The sequence below is a fragment of the Eptesicus fuscus genome, chromosome 9 (genome assembly GCF_027574615.1).
Source record: "Eptesicus fuscus isolate TK198812 chromosome 9, DD_ASM_mEF_20220401, whole genome shotgun sequence".
Classification (NCBI taxonomy): Eukaryota; Metazoa; Chordata; class Mammalia; order Chiroptera; family Vespertilionidae; genus Eptesicus; species Eptesicus fuscus.
Window position 1 is genome coordinate 27,040,424 of NC_072481.1, and position 12,797 is coordinate 27,053,220.

The 12,797-nt window shown below is 38.4% G+C and overlaps 1 protein-coding gene across 4 annotated transcripts in view; it reads left to right on the forward strand.

Moving 5' to 3' along the window:
* The window catches only part of TESK2 (testis associated actin remodelling kinase 2), a 120,717-nt gene that overhangs the window by 75,595 nt on the left and 32,325 nt on the right, over window positions 1–12,797 (forward strand). For 3 of the 4 annotated variants that reach the window (XM_008151206.3, XM_054720386.1, XM_054720387.1), the window contains exon 4: window positions 3,395–3,443. The exons of the other annotated variant lie outside the window; for it this stretch is intronic. In XM_008151206.3, the coding sequence (XP_008149428.2) occupies window positions 3,395–3,443 (49 nt within the window). The remainder of the gene's footprint in view (window positions 1–3,394; window positions 3,444–12,797) is intronic. 4 annotated transcript variants of the gene reach the window in all.

The window sequence follows — 12,797 nt, forward strand, 5'->3', positions numbered from 1 at the left end:
CATTTCTTCTTTTCAGTCGGGTCAAGTTTCTAAATCTCCGTTTTCTGGCTAATGAAAGGAAAATAGAATTCCACCAAGTCTCCTATCTACCTACTCCAGGACTTCTGTGAGGATCAAATGAGATGAAACAGCCGAAACCGGTTTGGCTCAGTGGATAGAGCGTCGGCCTGCGGACTAGAAGGTCCCGGGTTCGATTCCGGTCAAGGGCATGTACCTTGGTTGTGGGCACATCCCCAGTAGGGTGTGTGCAGGAGGCAGCTGGTCGATGTTTCTCTCTCATCGACGTTTCTAGCTCTCTATCCCTCTCCCTTCCTCTCTGTAAAAAATCAATAAAATATATTTTAAAAAAAAAAAGAGATGAAACACAGGAAAACACTTCACAGACATTTGGTTAAAGTGTAAACTGTTTCTACCTGGCTATAAAGCAAGTTGTGTTCCTGGGCTGAATAAACTGCAAGGAGGCTAGTCACTAGGGAGAGGAAGCCAGGCGTTGCTACCTGACGTCATTACTCAGACAGACACTTAGCATATTAGTCTTTTATATATATAGGTTTTATAGAGAGGGAAACGAATACTTGCCAAGTGAAGGGTGGAGTTGAGATTTGAACCCATACCCTTTAACTTCAGAGCCCTTTTAACTGTTCTATTTTGCTTTCCATTTCTTTCCAAGCCAGAGGGGAGTTTCTCAGCTAGTTATTGGAGTCTGCATTCTATTTTCAGTACTGCCTAGATCTTTCCTCAGGTTCTTCTTTTCTCAAGTTCCCACTAAGTCTCTGGATGCACTTAGAAAAAAACCAGTGGTCAGCTTTGGCTGGATGGCTCAGTTGGTTGGAGCATCGTCCCATAAAACAGGAGGTTGCAGGTTCAATTCCCGGTTAGGACACATACCTAGGTTGCAGGTTAAATCCCTGGTTGGGACGCCTGAGGGAGGCCATGATTGATGTTTCTCTCTCACATTGATGTTTCTCTCTCTCTTTCTCCCTTCCTCACTCTCTATAATCAATAAAAAACTTATCAATAGGTGAGGAGTTTAAAATAAAGGAAAGAAAGAAAAGATAAAAACAGTGGTCCAGAAATAACCTCTTAGAGAAACTCTGAAATTTCCACATATTTTAATTTTGGTTGAAGCAGCATGTCTGGTGCCTTAGCTGGTTTGGCTCCATGGATAGAATGTCAGCCTGCGGACTGAAGGGTTTCAGGTTCTATTCTGGTCAAGGGCACATGCCTGGGTTGTGGGCTTGATCCCCAGTAGGGGGCGTGCAGGAGGCAGCCGATCAATGATTCTCTTTCATCATTGATGTTTCTATCTCTCCCTCTCCCTTCCTCTCTGAAATCAATAAAAATATACTTAAAAAACCCCCGCTGTTATAGCCAACCAGGCATTCTTTCTTACTCAGTCCTTTTCACTCAACAATTGTTTACTGATGTGCATACTATTTGCTAGGTGCTGTTAGGTGCTGTGATCACAGAGAAGAATATGACCTGGACTTTGCCTTCATGGAACTTTTATGGTCCTTTCCAGCACTGTCACTGCTATGCCAACACTTTCACTTATAGATAGTCCTCTTCCCTTTTCTTTGTTCTTCTAAACTAGAACTTATTTGAGGCTTGTGGGTATTATTAGTGAGACCTCCTTCTTGGCAACCGAAATCCCGATTGTCACAGGCTTTATGACATTTGACTTCTCCCACTTTATTTTTTATTTATTTACTTTTTACTTCTCCCATTTTATGATCATCAGTCATAATCATTGGTTTATAGTTTTTATTTAAAAATTAAATTAGGCTCTGGCTGGGTAGCTCAGTTGGTTAGAGCGTCATCCCAATATGCCAAGGTTGCAGGTTCAGTCCCTGGTCAGGGCACATAAATAAGTGGAACAACAAATCAATGTTTCTCTCTCTCTTTCTCTCTAAAATCAATAAATTTTTAAAAATTATTTTTATATATAAGTATAACCTGTTGGCTGAAAAAAACTTCAAATATAACATGGGTGTACACTAAAAAATAAAGTCACTTTGTACCCCCTCAGTACCACTTATTACTGTTTCTAGACATTTTAAATTAATATGCAAACTTTTAAAAAATGTGTTTTTATTGATTTCAGAGAGAGGGAGAGAGATAGAAACATTGATGAAAGAGAAACATCCATCAGCTGCCTATACGCCTCCTATTGGGGATTAAGCCCATAACCCCAGCATGTTCCCTGACTGGGAATTGAACTGTGACCTACTGGTTCATGAGTCGACACTCAACCACTCAGACAATATGCAAACATTTTTACACAAATGGGATTTATAGCTCAGTGTTTTCATTTAACAGTATATTTTAGATATCTTCCCATATCAGTGCATAAAGGTATACTTCATTCTTTTTAATGGCTATATAGTTTTCCAATCTAGAGATATACCACAAATATTTAACCAGTTTCTTATTGGAGGGTTTTAGATTCATATATACTGATGAAGTAGATGTCCTTTTACATGTATTTTTGCTCACTCAAGCAGTATAATGATAAGATAAATTACTAGAAATGAGATATTTGGAGGAATTAAAATTTTTGCTGGATATGATCAATTACCATTTGAAAAATTGTGCCAAATACTCAACAGTGTTTTCTGTTCATGTTTTCTCACCTTCTTTACATTATGAATTTTAATTTTTGTTCATTTGATAGATTTAAAAAGCAGTATATTGAGAAAAGCAATGTCTCCTTGTTTTAATGTACATTTCTTTAATTATGAGTAAATTTGAGCACATTTTGATATTTTTATTAGTCATTTATACTTATTTTTCTGTGAATTATGTACATACCATTTGCTTTTTTTTAAAAAAAAATAGGTGCTTTTTTATTACTTATTTGGAAGAGTTTTTTATGTTAAGGAAGTTAGTTCTTTGTCATTCATCAAATGTAGGCTACCCCTTTCCCCCACTCCCCCACCCCCAGTTTGTTTGTAAAATACAGACCTTCAGATTGGGTAGTCTAACCTGTTTACTTTCTAGATGAGGAAACTGAGCCCAAAATAGGGTTAGTGACTTTTTTTGGTGGTGGTGGTGTGAACGTGTAGTTAGATAGTGGCAGAGCTGAAATCAGCATCCAAGTTTTTTTACTTCCATTTTGGTACTTTTTTCATTATACCATGCTATTTTTAAGGCTTACCCCCTCCCTCTTGCACCATTGCATTTTACCACTAGGTCTTAACACAACTAGAAGTTTCATGTAAACTTTTTTACTAGCCTGGTATTAAAATTTGAGAAGCTATAGGGCTGTATAGGAGCCCAGCAGACTTCACAGGTATTATCTTGTTTCTAAAGCATATAACTAAACTAGATTCTCTATATGGCAGTTACGTTTATGTCCTTTTTGTTTGTTTAAAAAAACACTTTTGTTTTATAGGTTCATGGGTGTATGTGTACATCAAGGACAATTGCATGCACTTACAGAGGTAAGACAGACTTCAATAAACATGTTGAAGGTGACTTCTTTGCCTTAGTTTCAGCAATTTATGGTTCCATAGTGATTGTTACTTGCATAAGTAAGGAAAATGTGTGTGCATTTATGTTCATGCAGGGTTAACAATGGCCGGGTTAACAATGCTTTCTTCTGTAGCCTGGACAAAATGGCCATATCTCTTAATACTCTTAGATATCCTCAAAATACTTTGACACTATGAGGGCTCAAATATTAAATTGGTTCTTGCTGCCTGCAACAAATTCCCAGACTACCCAGAAATGTTTGGTGTCCTGATACCACTGTCACTGCTGTAGTTTCCTGGTTGGTCATATTACTCCTTGGAATCAGTTTACACCTCCGTTCTCATTTCATTTTCTGCCTCTTCAAGGCAGATAAATGTGTAATAGTGATTACTGAGCCTCTGAGGACCAGAGAATCCTCTCTAGAGCAAAGGCTTCCCACTTCAGATACTGAGTTATCAGCTTCAGAATTTGCTTGGGTGCTTCTTAGAAACACAGATTTCTAGAATCTTCTAGGTTTAATAGGTCTACATAAGGCCCATATGTATTAAAAACTCCCCAGATTATTGTAATGAACATCTAGATTTTAGAATCTGTTCTAGAATATTTTCACATTCCTCTTGAGAAGTAAGTACCAAAATACAAAGTGAAGAAACTTAGGAAAGAAAATTGTTTAACAGAATTTGCAAGGGTATTGGTATCCTGCTGGCTTGGTGCCTGGTATTAGTATTATGAAGGAAGGTCCCATGTGCCTCTCTCTGTGTCTCTTTTCTTACTGAGGGCACCAGAATGTGGAATGTGTGTAGCTATGTGCTACCTTTTATATAGAAGGCCGAATAAGGTGGAATAGTGAGATGGTTAAGAGCATGGGCTCTGGCCCGGCCCACATGGTTCAGTGGTTAAGCATCGACCTATGAACCAGGAGGTCATGGTTTGATTCCTGGTCAGAGCACATGCCTGGGTTGGTGGGCTCGATCCCCAGTGTGGGGTGTGCAGGAGGCAGCCAGTCAGTGATTCTGTCTCATCACTGATGTTTCTATCTCTCTCTTCCTCTCTGAAGTCAATAGAGATATATATTTAAAAAAAAAGAGCATGGACTCTGAAGTCTTTGATTATCTAGGTTTGAATCTCACTGTGCCTCAATGTTTTCATCTGGAAATAATAATAATAGTACCTGCCTCAGGGAGTCTAGATAGAGAAGAGGACCAGTAGCTAAGCCCTAGAGTATTTCAATTTTAAAAGTCTGGGAGAAGGGCAGTTTAAGGCGTGGCTAGTGAGGTAGGAAGAAAACCTGGAATGGAAAGGAAGAAGGAGTTTCAAGGAAAATAGAATATTAATTGTGGCAAATGCTGCCGCTGATAAGATGATGACTTCTCACAGGGATGTTGTGAGGAAGAAATGTAAAATTTTATTTAGCACAGTGCTTGGCATATAGTAATTGCTAAATGCATTTTAACTATTAGAGCTTTTATTAATAACAGTGACTAGTCCCTCTTGAACTCCTCGAAATGTCAATATTTTTCATTTTATACTTAGATCCATGCTGTTGATAATGTCTTAATTTTTTAAAAAAATCTTTTATTGAAATAAAGCATAACAGATAAAACAAACATATGAAAAGTGTACAGCTTACTAAATTGTTATAAATGAACACACCCATAACCAGCATCCCAGGTCAAGAAACATTTTCTGTGTATTTCTTTTCTCAGAAGTGAGTCTATAAATTCTTTAAAGACAACTCTCTCCTTTCAAGCCTTCTATCCACCAGAGTTCTGACACTAATAATTGTAAAAGTATTTATTATTCTCTGCTTATATCATTGTTCTCTGAAATATTAGTTCATTGGAAGGAATTGTATATTGGTTTTGCTGACATGCTTTAATATTTATGATCATGTCGCAAATTTAGAAGTGGACACCAATGGGAATGGTAGAAATTAATGACTTTAATACAACATTCCCTTGGCCATGTTGCACTTAAATAATGTTTTTCTGTTGCTTTTTAGTTTGTTTATAGCCATATACAACATGCAATGGGTATTTTGTGAAAGAGTGTGTTTTTCTAGTATCATTAATGAGATACTGACATAGCTTATGATATTAATACTTTTTATTATGATATTAATAGACTGATGGCCATAAAGTCCAAATATCCAAATGGCCTTGGATATTTTCGGGAGGGGATCAACAAAGGTCATCATGGCATAGGTCTCTGGACTCTTACATTAAATTGCCTTATAATTTTGGTTTGGCAGCACAGCTCTTGGTTTCACTAGAATCATAAAAATAAATTACTAATAACATCTAGCACAGCACTTGGAACTTGGATGACATTTAGTAAATATTTCCTGATTGGTACTATGTCTGCTCTCCACAGTAATGTGAGTACTATTCCTTATTTCTCTTGGAATAGTTTGTCAATAATTACAGTAGACAAGCATAGCTTTTATTAATACCTGTGAAGTAGTGATATTAGGAAGAATATTTCTCACATCCAGTAGTGATCTGGACTCTTCTGGGCTTGAATCATTTCCACAAATCTTTTTAAAATATGTTTTTAAAATTGATTTTAGAGAGAGAGAGGAAATAGAGAGAGAGAAAGACATCGATGTGAGAAACACCTATTGGTTGCTTCCTGTACACCAATTGAATTAAGAATTCATGCCCTAGCTGGTTTGCTCGGTGGATAAAGTGTCTGTCCGCAGATTGAAGGGTTGTGGGTTCAATTCCCGTCACTGGCACATACCTTGGTTGCAGGTTCTGGTTGGGGAGGCAACCAATCGATGTGTCCCTCTCTCATCAATGTTTCTCTCTCTCTGTCTCCCCCCCCCCCTTCTTCTACTCTCTCTAAAAATCAATGGAAAAATATCCTTGGGTGAATATTAATAAAAGGGTGCTGAGAAAATTGGTTACCCATATGAAAAAAAATTCATATTGTGTTGAGTATGAATGCTCCTTAGGTATGTCTTTAACTCAGAAGAACTTGTCTTTCATGCATATCAAGGAAGTGTAAGTCTTTGGTTTTTAGTTTTTAAAATTATTTTGTTGCTTATGATTTAACCACTACCTCAAACCTATTTTATTTATTGATTTTTTTTTTTGAGAGAGCGAAACATCGATTTGTTGTTCCACTTATTTATGCATTTATTGGTTGTTTCTTGTGTGTGCCCTGACCAGAGATCGAACCTGCAACCTTGGCATGTTGGGACGACACTCGAACCAACTTAGCTACCCAGCCAGGGCTGAAATCTTTGTTTTTTAAAGACAGAAAATATAATCCTGTATATCAGTTAGCTATTGCTATATAATATCCTACCACAAAACTCAAAAGCATACAGCAATAAACTTTTATTTCTCATAAGTCTGCAGGATTTAGCTGAGTTGAGCTGGGCCCAGTTGGGCAATCTGCTGGTCTCACTTGGACTCATTCATGTATGAGTGGGTCCGTGGTAGTCTGCTCTAGGCTGGGCTTTACTGGGGCAACTTTGCTCCAGCTGTTTCTCATATTTCCTTCTGGGACTAGTAGGCTAGCCTGGGTATGTTCATTTTAAGATGAAACCAGAGTAGCAAAAGTATGTCAGCCCATTTGCACAAGTGCTTTTCATGATTCTGCTCATGTTCAAATTTGCTTGGCCAACATCCCATTGGACAAAGCAAGTCACATGCCTGAGTCCACATTGGGGGCAAAGTTACATGTCAAAGGGCATGGATTTAGTAAGGGGTGAAGAATTGGAATAATTGTTGTAATCTTACATACTCTATAAATATCCCAGTTATTAAATCATAATTATTTGTCCTTTCTACCCTACTTGAGGATAAAAGCTTTCTCTTTTTAAAATAAACTTTCTTTTTTTTAAAAACATAACTACCAGTTATTAAACACACCCCTGTGGTTAAGTGCTATATTTGGTGCTTTTGTATATTAGCATAAGTATCAAAATTCTGTAGTCCAATTTCCTCCATTTTATAGGTGAGAAAACTAAGACTTAGAGAAATTAAGTAAGTTCCCCTAAGTAGGATTTGGATCCAGGTTCATCTGACTTCAAAGGCTATACTCTTTCCATTGCAACATGCTGTCCTTCATTCATTTATGTATTCCCTACATTACTAGCTGAGCACAGGTTCTTGTATGTGTAGAATGTGTATATGAGTCTTTCTAATTTGATATACATGTTGGGTTACTTGGAAAAGATATTCCCTGGCTATTGGGTATATTATAATGTATTTGGGTGCAAGTAACAGAAAATAGTTAAATGGACATAAGAAAGAAGGCTCATATAACTGGAATTCCAGCAGCTTATTAGGTTAAGGGTTGGTTTGATTCAGCAGCTAAGTAGATGCTATCCAGAGACCCCACTTCTTTTTGTCTCTGCTCCATCTTTACATTGTCAGCTTCATCCTAAGGTTGACTGTCATTCATAATTTAAAAAGTAGCTGCCACCAATTTACATGTTATAATTTTTCTCTTCCATATACAAGACGGAGGGTGCGGGTCAAAGAAAGAAAGAAGAGAAAGGTACTTCTGGGCAGATTATGTGTCAATTCATAATGCTATTCTTTTTTAATCTTAAAGACACAGAGAGGGAAATATCTTCGTAATCAGTGCAGAACCTCTCAGTGCCTAGGAGACAGGGAATTTGGAGAATGAGTAGGGTATACGGTTGTGGGGTAGGGGTCCCAAGTAACAATACTTGAGTGAAAGGAGTTAGCAAAAATTGCTTGGCAGGTAGGATTTTGGAGGTCTCTCTTGCTTTTTCTGCCATGGAGAAACTATTGTTTTCCCCCACTGTGGCACTGAGAACCACTAAGATATAAACACAACAATTGCTTGACCAAGTGAGGTGATGTAGTCTCTTTACAGCAATGTCTCCTCAGTCTGGCAGATATTTGGTACAGAAAGAAATGCTTTTAGCTCATGAGGGAATGGATCAGCCCTGCAAGGCGACTACAGGTAATTTTTTATTCACAAAGCCCTCATCCTCTTCTTACTCACTCTTTCCACTCCCATTATACACCTTCTTTTTTTATTAAAGAATAGTTGATACATATTGTTTCTGAGTTGTTTTTTGTCAGACCTGTAAGAAGCCTTATATAATCAGAGAGCTTACAATGAAAGGAAACTCTGTGGGTTCAGTGACCAAACTTATGCATTATTTATAAAACTGAGCAGCCAGACCCCGATTCCAGTTTCTTGATGTGCTGTGATATTGCCATTAGTTGTGCCTGCTTCTTTTCTTGATTCTGTGTGACCCAGTACAGAGTATTCTCCTGGCCTTATTTACCCTGAAGCAGATGTGAAATCGTCTGGTGCCTGCCTTGGGTTAACTTTGGCAGACAGCCATACCTATCTTTTAAGCAAGGGGTGGATTTGGGGAGGCCACACTAAAGGTACTAACAATGATTGCCTCTGTGATTTAGGACTTCCTAACAGAATGGTGAGGGGTAGGGGAATTGACAAAGATGTGAATTAGCATCTGCAAGGGAAGAAAGATTCACTTTATACATACCATGCCACTTTAAGTAAATCTGCTGTAGGCTAGGTGCTCTGCTAGGCTCTGGGCTTACCGGGATAAAAAAGAAGGCTGTTCCCCAATCTACTACTTCATAACAAACTACCTTAAAACAGTGGCGTAAAACAACCATTTTATTTTGCTTGTGATTTTGTAGGTCAGGAATTTGGAAGGGCTTTGCTGAATCTCTGATCCTCATGTGTCAGCCGGGGCAGGGCGGGGCGGGGGCGGGGGGCGGCGGGAATGGGGGTCTGAGCTGGTGGACCCATTTCTAAGATGGCTACTTCATTCACATGTCTGGTGCCATGGTGCTCCTGGGCCCCTCTCTTCCTTTCTTTCTTTTTAGTTGAATTTATTGGGTTACAGATTTCAAGTGTACAATTCAATAAAACACCACCTGCACACTGCATCACACGCCCATTGCCCCAAGCAAAGCCTGTCCCCATTTTGCCTCTCTTTGCCCACCTCCACCTATCCCCCAACCCTCTTTCCTTCTGACTGTCACCACACCCTTGTCTGTGTCTATGTGTTATATATATACTAGAGGCCCGATGCACGAAGATTCATGCAAGAATGGGCCTTCCTTCCCCTTGCTGCCAGTACCGCCTTTGCTCCAGCCAGAGCCGCCTTTCCGCCTTCCCATGCTGCCCAGAGGCCTGGAGTGGCTGGGGTGGTGCAGAACGCCTGCATCCCACGCTGCCCCCGGCCGCTCGGCACCTGTGTATGCAAATTAACCCACCATATTTGTTGGGTTAATTTGCATACCCACTCCGGATTGGCTGGTGGGCATCACAAAAGGTATGGTCAATTTGCATCTTACTCTTTTATTAGTGTAGGTGTGTGTGTGTGTGTGTGTGTGTGTGTGTGTGTGTGTGTTTTCTTTTGCTTAATCCCTTCATCTTCTTTCGTCCAGTTCTCCAACCCCTCCCCTCTGACAGCTGTCAGTCTGTTTCCTGTGTCCATGCCTCTGTTTCTATTTTGTTCATCTATTTATTTTGTTCATTAGATTCCACACATAAATGAGATCATATGGTCTTTGTCTTTCTCTGACTGTGGGCCTCTCTTTCACTACATGGTGTCTCATTCTTTAAGTCATCCCTTATGGCTTGAGCTCCCCACAGCTTGGTGATCTCAGGATAGTGTTGGACTTTTTATGGTGACTAACGAGAGGTACAAGCCACCCAAATGGAAGCAGCAAGAGCAAGACTTCTTATGACCTAGATTTGGAAGTTCCATAATGTCACTTAAGCTGCATTTTATTGGTCAGCTTTGATTCAAGGGAAGGTGAATTATTAGACTGTACATCTTAAAGACCATTTTTATTCATGAACTCAGTGTTTAGTGACTGGGATAACAAAAAATTCTTACTATGCCCTTCCTTAGAAACTATTTTTCTTTAAATACATTTTTATTGATTTCAGAGAGGAAGGGAGAGGGAGAGAGAGAGAGAAAACATCAATGATGAGAGAGAATCAGTGATTGGCTTGCTCCTGCACGCCCCCTACTAGGTATTGAGCCTGCAACCTGTGTGTGTGCTCTTGACCGGAATTGACCCTGGGACCCTTTAGTCTGCAGGCCGACACTCTATCCACTGAGCAAAACTGGCTAGAGCTGTTTTCCACTATTTTAAATACAACTTAGCTCAGTTAGGTCACCCTTTTCAATCTTACCATTCGCTATTGTTAGAATCCTTGTTCAGCCAAATAAAAAGATATGTTAGTTTTGACTTTTTCCTCATCTCTTGAATTGAATCAGTTCCCAATCCTACCCTAATATTTTCTCTTTAATGTCTTTCTGGTTATTTTTTCTCTCTATTCTTGTCACAATCTTATTCCATGGCTGAATTCCTGCAAATACTTTGTGGCTCATTTTCCTGTCTCTAGTCTTTCTTTGCTTCATTTTGACATGCTATTACTTAGATAATCTTCATTAGACATACTTTGATAATGTATGCTTCTGTTTAAAAACTTCTGTTTAGCATTCTAGACTCTCTAATCTGATTTCAGAATATGAATCCCTCCCTTTAGTTAGGTGGGTCTTTTTGCTGTCTTCTATATATCTTCTAGATGTGCTTTCCAGGACCTAGAATGCTCTTACTTCTCTTCACCTTCCCACTTTCCAAGTTATGTCGAATTCCAGGTTTTCTAATGAAGTTCAGTCTTCTGAATTCCTGACCTACAAAATCACACAGGACCTGTAATAATGCACTGTATGGTTGTGCCAATAGTACAGTTGACCCTTGAATAATATGACTTGAACTGTGAGTCCACTTATACACATAATTTTTTCTCCCCGCCCCGAATTTTTTTCAATAAAATCTGTAAAATGTATTTTCTTTTCCTTTTGATTTTTAAATAACATTTTACTTTCTATAGCTTATTTTATTGTAAGAATACAGTATGTAATATATATTACATACAAAATATATGTTAATCGACAGTGTGTTATCTGTAAGGCTTCTCATTAACAGTAGGCTACTAGTAGTTAAGTTTTGGGGGAGTCAAAATTTATATATGGATTTTCGACTGCACAGAGGGGTCGACTCCCAAGGCTCAACTATATAAGTGTAAGATGTTTATAGTTGATTGTTTTTAGTGTAGACCTAGTTTTAAGAAAGCTGAATTAGCCCCAGTGGAAAGAGCCAAAAGTCAAAAGTAGTGTGAAATGTCGCATCAAGTCCTTTCACAAATTAGAAGTTTGCTTATTTCATTTATACTTGTAAAAATAGCTAAAAGTATTCCTATAAATATATGTTGGCATCTTATTTACTTTTGAAAAAGCTTTAATTTTTTTATTTGGTCATTTAGCAATAACAAAATCTAAATAAATTGTACATGTTTTATGCTCTTATTTTTAGTAACTCCTTATGACATTTGAGAAACAGGAATTTGAAGTTGGCAGTCTAACCCACAAGTAATAAAAGAGTTCATTTAGTTTACTTTATTCTTAAAGCAGTTTTTCCCTGATTTGCTAGTTTGCTTCTGGCTCATTTATTTATTTATTTATTTAAAAAAAAAAAAGATGTATTGGGCTCCTACAATGTGTCCAGCACTATTCCAGGTGCTAGGAATATAATAATGAACAAATAATAATGTCTGCCCGTTTGGAATTTACATTGTAATCAGCAGTGCGTGGGCTGAAGAGTTAGACTAAATAAGAAAACAAACAATAATATATATGGTGTCAAGTGTTGTGCAGTTTGCAATTTCAATTATATGGACAGGGAAGGTCTTATAGAAAAGGCAAAAATTAAGAAGCTAAGGGAACTAGCTGTGTGAATATCTGGAGAAAGAGTGTTCTAGGCAGTGGGAACAGCAAGTACAAAGACATGGTGGCAGGTATGTGCCTGGTGTGGTCAAGGAACTCCAACGAGGGTGCTGTGGCTGCAGTGGTGAGAGTAAAAAGAATAGTCGTAGATGGCAGTCAGAGAGGAAAGACAGGCCAGGTCACATAGAGTCTTATAGACCATTGTAAGAGCTTCAGCCTTTATTCAGAATGAATTATGAAATCTGTAGAGGTATGACATGATGTGACTTAACTTCTAACAGGATCACGCTGGCTACTGTATGGTGAATTAGAACAAAAAGGAGGCAAGGGTGAAAGTAGGAAGATTAGTTAAGAGACTATTGCAATAGAGTCTGTGCAATAAATAACAACAGTGCAAAAAAGATGAGAGATGTACAAAGGTAACTTGAACCAGAGTGGTAGCAGTGGAGTTGGTGGTTCTGCATCTACTTAGAAAGTAGAGAAAACAGGTTTTCCTGATGCATTCAGTTTGGGGTGTAAGAAGATGAAAGAAGTCAAGGATAACTCTGAG